The 7,669-nt window shown below is 39.0% G+C and overlaps 1 protein-coding gene across 1 annotated transcript in view; it reads right to left on the reverse strand.

Moving 5' to 3' along the window:
- The window catches only part of LOC121693276 (latent-transforming growth factor beta-binding protein 2-like), an 87,458-nt gene extending 81,407 nt beyond the window's left edge, over positions 1–6,051 (reverse strand). The window contains exons 1-2 of the mRNA XM_042072610.1: positions 5,218–6,051; positions 273–343 (exon numbers count right to left, since the gene is read on the reverse strand). Coding sequence (XP_041928544.1) covers positions 273–343; positions 5,218–5,612 — 466 coding nt within the window. The 5' untranslated portion in view covers positions 5,613–6,051. The remainder of the gene's footprint in view (positions 1–272; positions 344–5,217) is intronic.
- Positions 6,052–7,669: the final 1,618 nt, after the last annotated feature.

The following is a 7,669-nucleotide window of genomic DNA, read 5'->3' on the forward strand; positions in this document are numbered from 1 at the left end:
AGGCCGACTAACTAGTCAGGACATACTGTATATTGTTTTAGTATGGTCATCTAAATATTTAATTTCACAGTCTCAATGAATTTCTTTGCTTTTGAATGAAAGTACACAGACAACAACCTGTAATTTACTCTTGGCTTGAGATATGAATACATTAGCAATATCTCAGGTCCACAGATCTGACATATTTTTACAGTAGAAGCATATTGAACCTGCATAGATTAATGTATGTATTTGACAACCTGTTTGTGTTCCTAGGTACTGAGAATACTTACGTTTAATGCAGCGGTTGGTTCCCCTAGCAACAGCCCATCCTGAGCAGCACTGCTGGCCACACACATGTGGTCTTGGGTCATAAAGGAAAGGAACAAACAGTAAGTACTTACATATAGAACCACAAGCTTACTCTCTCTCTCTCTCTCACACACACACACAGATTGAAAAGTCAGCTCCAGAAGGTCAGAAACATTCTGGTTGGGAAGAAACACAGGGTTTCTTGATGGGTTTTCTTGAAAAAAAATGTAGGCCTTCTTCTTGAGCAGAATAAATCTGCTAACATGCTAGCTGGAACTACACTGGAACATAGAATTACACTGGAATATAGAATTGCACAGTGCAGTGGGAACAACAGGTGTGCTTGTCTGTTCTGTGTGATAGTGATAGCAAGTAGTTGTTCATTAAAAGCATACCTAGTGTCAAATTATTGTATATAGTGCTTATTTACAACAACCCCAACAAACTGACTTGCATAAGGAGGTCCTACTTACATATATTGCAAATACAGACACAAATCCTGAAAGTTTTCTCACAAAAGAACATAATCTAGAAATACACCTTCTTGCTATCTCCTTAGTTTGTCATATATCAAAGCCAGAGGAAAGCATTGGTGCTTACAAGTCTTGCCTTTGTCTAACAGAAAGAAATCAGTTTAGAGATTACTGAATTCTGGCCTGTTTCTGCGACACACCCTTTAGGAGGAATACAGAGCAAAAGAATAGACAATGAACATTTTACTGTCACATCTTAAGTTAAACTGGATGGTGTTAAAGGAGAGGTCTCAACAGGGCCCCAAATCATCCTGTTTTTTTTTTCAAATGCTCATCCATCTCTGTATTAACGCCTATGTATCTCTCAGGACAATCTAGTGTTTGGGGATGAGGCACACGTTTTCATAATTAAGTTCATTTCACTTAGCCTTGGAACCAGATGAGTCCGAGAGTTCATTTAATTTGCTCTGGCAGAATTATCTGGGCCCTTTCTTATTTAGATTTCCACCCGTCCAAATATTGGCCAAGTCCATCAAAATAATTGATCTGATATAGGACAGGCTTTATAGACTGGCATACAGAGGAGCATAGTTATGGCACCTTTATAAACAACTTTCATTTGATACAGTTCCATACAGGTCCATATGTATTTGGACATTGACACAATTTCTGTCACTTTCCTTTGCACCACCAGATTCGATCCTAAAGGAAATAATTAAAAACGTTGCTTTGAACGTTGCTACATGTTGAAGTGTAGACTTTCAACTTTTATTCAAGGGTCTGAACGAAAATAGCTGTTTAGGAGACACATGTTGTATACAAGTTGACTGACAAGCAGTCTCAAGGCCACATGTGGCCTGCTTCCTTGTAATTCCACAACAAACTAAGCAGATAACAGGTCTGGACTTCATTCCAACCATTTCTATTTGCATTTGATAGCTGTTATTTGGAACTCTGGGCATAGTGTGGCGGCTAAGGAGCTGGGCTAGCATGCAGTAGCCTGACAACCTGTGGGTTCAATACCCAGCTTCCACTGTTGTGCCCTTGAGCAAGGCACTTAATTAACCCTGAGTTGCTCTGGGGACAATGGCCCTTGCAATATGATTGGCATATGTAAGTCATTTTCGATAAAAGCGTCTGCTAAATTATGATTATAATGATCGCAGAATTCTTTCCTGTGTGAAAAAATAAAAACATTCACAACATCTAACCAAGTCAAGGACACTCATATCATTATCAATTGCCTATTCTTTTTTGAATGTCGGCTATACAAAAACCTAGCAGAACACAATGTCATCAGAGTAGGGAACCCAGACTACTCTATGGCTAAACATTTTAGCGAGTGCCACAATAAAAACGACACCCTTGTGCATACAGGGCATTGAACACATTAAACCTTTGATGAGAGGTGTGGCAATACAATACAAAAACTAAAAGGAGACATTTTGGATACATAGTTTAGTCTCCAGGGTCTTAATTAACATACTGATCTTACTTGTTTTCTTGGTTTCCTTTGTACCATATAATATATGCATTCACCAATCAATCAAGTCTACAATCAAGAGACGCCTGGATAACTACAAATAGAGGGTTTACAACAAGATGCAAACCACTAGCATCACTCAAGAACAGGGAGGCTAGATTAAACTTGGCTAGAGAACATCTTTAAAAGCCTTCCCAGTCCTGGAGCAAAATTCTTTAGACAGATTAAACCAAGATTAATGGATACCAGAATAAAATAAAGAGAAAAGTATGGAGAACGAAAGGAACAGCTCATGATCCAAAGCATACCACATCATCTGTCAAACATGGTGGTTATGGCATGGGCATGTCTGGATGCCCATAGAACAAGGTCACTGGTGTTTATTAATGTTGTAACTGCTGATAGAAGTAGCAGGATGAATTCTGAGGTGTACAAGGCTACAGAGGTACAAGGCTCAGACGCAGCCAAATGCTGCAAAGCTGATAGGACGGCGCTTCACAGTGTGAATGGATAATGACCCAAAACATACTGCAAAAGCAACCCAAGAGTTTCTCAAGGCAAAGAAATGAAATATTCTTGCCAATGACCAAGTTGGTCACCTGACTGAAACCCAACTGAGCATGCTTTTCACTTACTGAAGACAACTGAAGGCCAAAAGACCCGCAAACAAGCAGCAACTGAAGGAAGCTGAACTAAAGGTCTGGCAAAACGTATCGCGGTAACTCAGTGTTTGTCTCAGATGTCTATGGGTTCCAGACTTCATGCAGTCATTGATTAAAAAGGATTTTCCAACAAGTATTAAATATAATCACTATAATTATAGCTATGTTTGTTTGTGCAATTTGTCTTTTTGAGCTTCAAAAATACAGTGTCAATATAAGCTCGGTGTACAGGGGCAAATATTGTCAACCGTTATGTTTATGAAGATAAATGTAAGGTACTGGTAATATGTCTCAATTGAAAATTTATTTGGTGTTATGCCAGGCTACATTTAACTAACCTTTGAAACAAGAAGGGTCCTGCTATCTTACACCTGATGTACTCCAGTTGCAAGCTCAGTGCATGCCTCTTTGCTAGTCTGAAATCAACACAGGCCAGCATCCGTATCACTTAAATACTGGGGCTGTCCATCGATTAAAAAAATGAATCGAATTTATTATATACTCTGTGATTAATTTGCTGTGAAAGTATTTTAAATATTTAAATTCAAATGAATCATTGAATATTCAGCATTAGTGACATTAAAGTTCAAAAACTCTTTTATTATTATTTTCACTGTTCAAATAATGGCCATAATAATCTATGATATGACCTAATATGCTGAGGAAATCAATTCAAAAGTGGAAGAAGTTTTTTTTCACATACAAGGCATTTCAGGCCACAGATATAACCTAGGGGACACAATGAAAATAAATGAACACTCCCCTGAATGTCAACACTATTTCTTTGCATTGATGTGCGACTTTAAAGTTGATGAACTCCGGTGATATGCAAATTCCTTGCTGCAGACATTGCAGAGGGCTTTATTTTAATCAGCATTTTATTTTTATCAACATCAGGCCGTTTTTTAAAAGTAAATGTTCCAATCAATGATCTAGGCAGCACATTTTCTTCTCTCTCCTTTATTTCACAGTCTAATGGTTACTGACTAGAATGGCTCGGGGTCAAAGGTCACACGGAATCGATTAATCTGCGTTATTTTTTTTAATCAGTTATTTTTTCTCAAATTAATTTATCGAAATTAATCAGTTATTTTGACAGCCCTATTAAATACATATGTGTGCCTATGGTGTGTTGGTCTAAAAATGAGGCATTGTTGGCACATACCATCTATAACCAATGCAAATATGGAAATCAGGGTCAAACCACAGGAAATAGGGTTTTTGAAAATGGATATTTGATAGCAAGGAGATCTAAATGTAATCTCATTATTGTATCATCGACAAGTTCCTTGAAACAGTTTGAAACAGACAGAAGATGTGTCAATTTATTGTAATTTATGTAAATTATATGACAAAAAGATCTGGACTCCTTTCAACAACAGCTTTTAACATCTTGCCATCTTTTAATAGGCATATTTATTGTGAAATTGTGGCACTTTATTGTGAAATTGTGCGTCTCCTCTCCAAATGAGGTGATTGACTTGTCTAAACATTTAGCAAATCTGAGCACATTTTGTTGACCCTGTTAAGATCTCTCCTTTGATAACATCATGTAGATGTTAGATGTATCATGTAGCCTAATTTGTTCCGGGAAAATCTGACAAAAATGTGATGTAGCCTAAACCTCAATCTCACTTTTGATCTCATTGTTGACATGTAGAAACTAATGAGATAACAAGATCTCTTGTGGGCTAAGATTTGGCAATGGAAGACCCTCTGACACCCACAGACAAACATACAAGCAACAAGCTACTTACAGACCACAGAACATTGCACCGCACTCATCATGCATGATGACAGAGAAATATCATGGTGCGAAATCATAGCCTTATCTACGATTCCACGTCTATATTGTCAGAGAACTCGTTAGGTTACGCAAGGTAACCACATATTTGGAGTAGCCTAACCATGACCACTTCCTCCATCTAACAACCGCTTCGAATAAATGCTTCTGTGGACCGCTGAATTGTATTCAGCCAAACACATTCAGTCAAAAGTGATTGCGCCTCTATTCATTTCGTTTCCCGCCGATCATTTTCAGACCAGACCTAGGCTTCACGAAAAAGAAGACTATGGCTAGCCTGGTATGGTAGCCTTACTCCAACTTTTTTGAAATTGTTTAAGCAATTTGACATGTTGCTTGATCAAGGACAGCTTGGTTGGATGGACAGGGGGAAACAGAATAATAGCCTGTTTTAGAATATAATTAAAAAATAATGCACACTAATCCTTCCAACTTGTTTTGTGTCAACATTGTGAAAACCATAGTTTCCATAATTATGGTTACTGTTGAAAATAGAAATCTTACCCAACCAGACGCTTGGATGTAGCCGGCTTCCCTCCATTGGAGGTGGCATTGCCTCCGGTCACAGTCCGCGTCCTGTGTCTAGTTGAGCTACTCCTGCTCAGTTGCCTGGGAGTTCTACGTAACCTGCCTTCAGAGTCAGTGAGCCGATGTTTGGATTCATCCTTGGATCCATCCTTTCTACCAGTCTCTCCAAAAGGCAGCTTGCTGTTGTGATGTGAGATATTTGAGCTGGATACTGAGGAAAGTTTTTGGTTTGAGCTAACAGTTGTCGTCTGAAGACTAATAGAAAGGTCTGTTGCATTCTGTCTGCCACCTGCGCGAGCTCCATGACTATCGCACCTCTGTATCAGTCCTATTGTTAACGCAGCCAGGACAAAAATCCACGAACCGTCCATGTTCAGAGAAAAACTGCCAACAAGTGAGTCGAATAGGCTATCCCTGTGTCAGAGTTTGCAGTTGCGAACAGCTCGAGTCACGAAATTTAGTGTCCTCCAAGTGTTTCCCTATTCAAACAAGCCAAGGACTGACGAACAACAGTCAACATGGATTCATCCTTTCCAAAACCAGATGAACCCTGTGATAGCTTTTCATAATTGTTTATGGAATGTTACGCAAAGTCGCTGTCCAGTCTCGTCTTCAAGTTTATATAGGCTACCAACACCGACACTATTACAATTTCGTACTTTCTAAATATTTAACTTTCCAAATTAATCGTCTGAAATGTGTTTTAGAACTTCTGCAACATTTCATTATGAATATTTACATAACAGTAGGCCTAATCACAATAAGAAAAGAATGTAGCAAGCAGCACGGTCGAAGTCGCCTAGAACTCTCGAGTTTACATCGTCTTTCCTCTCATCTGACCACCTCCTTATTTCTGAAGTCATCGGTAGAGTTTAGAAGTTTGCATAGACTCTCAGTCGGAAACTCCCCTATTGCCAGTATGGACAACATTGCCTACCTCATTAATCCAGAATAATGTAGCCTAGCCTAAATCCCATTTTTTTTTTCAAGACATAGCCTAACAGACATACATTACAATGGCCACTTAATTTAATCACCCAGTTTGAACAAAAATGTAGTTGATAAAAAAGTGAATGATATATTGTGTGTGAGGATACAGTAGCATACCAGTTCACATCTCTGATTCAGGGTTTATGATTTCTGGTAATTACACAGCAGCGGCATCTGTGTTCCACCTCAGTAGTATGAGTGTGGCTAAATTGTTCACAGCCATGGCACCATGTCAGGTGAGGTTATAGCCAGCTACAGAAAACCATATCCACAGTCTTAGCATAGTTATTATAAAAATAATAAGTCTTTCCTTGGTCTGGTGGTTGTGTATAGCCTAATATGTTTATACCAGGACTGTGGGTGCAGTGTATAAGGCCTATACTCTTTTAATCCCGTGAGGGAAATTTGGTCTTTGCATTTATCCCAATCTGTGAATTAGTGAAACACACTCAGCACACAGTGAACACACAGTGAGGTAAGCACACACTAATCCTACAACAGCGGCGCTCAGGGAGCAGTGAGGGGTTAGGTGCCTTGCTCAAGGGCACTTCAGCTGTTCCTACTTGTTCGAACCGGCAACCCTCCGGGTACAAGTCCAAGTGTGTAAGATTTAGGAGTATAGTGGTGGGGCTCCAGATTGCAACCAACTGATTAGGCTACCTCTCCCTTTCCAAGTGTATAGGTACAACTACAAAGGCCATCAAATGTCATAAAATACATATGGTTGTGCTAGTGTTTTTGTTTGTCTGTTCTGGGCTATTGTTGGGACAGCCCGACATGGCCAGAGATCATCTGAAAAGGGAGATTCCAGCTTTGAGTGAAAAGGCGTAAATGCCATGGGGTCTGGTCTTCCCACCACTGTTTTTTTTTATTATTATTGAGTCATATGAGAGTTTTTAATCCATTAATGGATCAATTGGATCTTTTGGGGCGGCAGTCAAGATAGGAGTTCACAACAACCAGGAAGGACTCACACACAGGGCCAAAAAGTTAGACGAAGTCTTGAAATATTAAGAACAAAAAAAAAAACATTATAGACATTCAGGGCAAAAGTGCAAAAAAGTGCAGTGCAAATGCTTCAGTCAGTCCCTGACTTTCCTCAGTGAGGAACATGAACAAAGTCCTATTTTGTGAAACCAGTTGAATCCCTTTCAATTAGTCTACCACAATTTAACATCTTTTCCACAACCTAAATAATGATGGCATATGCATATGTTTACTAAACATTTAGTAAACGTTTATTCAAAGCTAGGAAACTGTTTGGTGACGGCAAAGAATTGTATTGGCTCAGAGTGATACCCTTGAGCCAAGCTAGTTAGCGGTTGCATTTTTATAAGATTGCTATCTCCTACCTTGCCTCCTATTATGTTCCCTACTTACAACTGTAGTCGATATGGCTATCACATATTATTAGGGGAATCTGTTAATACAGTGTTAT

Source organism: Alosa sapidissima, chromosome 19 (genome assembly GCF_018492685.1).
Source record: "Alosa sapidissima isolate fAloSap1 chromosome 19, fAloSap1.pri, whole genome shotgun sequence".
Taxonomy (NCBI): Eukaryota; Metazoa; Chordata; class Actinopteri; order Clupeiformes; family Clupeidae; genus Alosa; species Alosa sapidissima.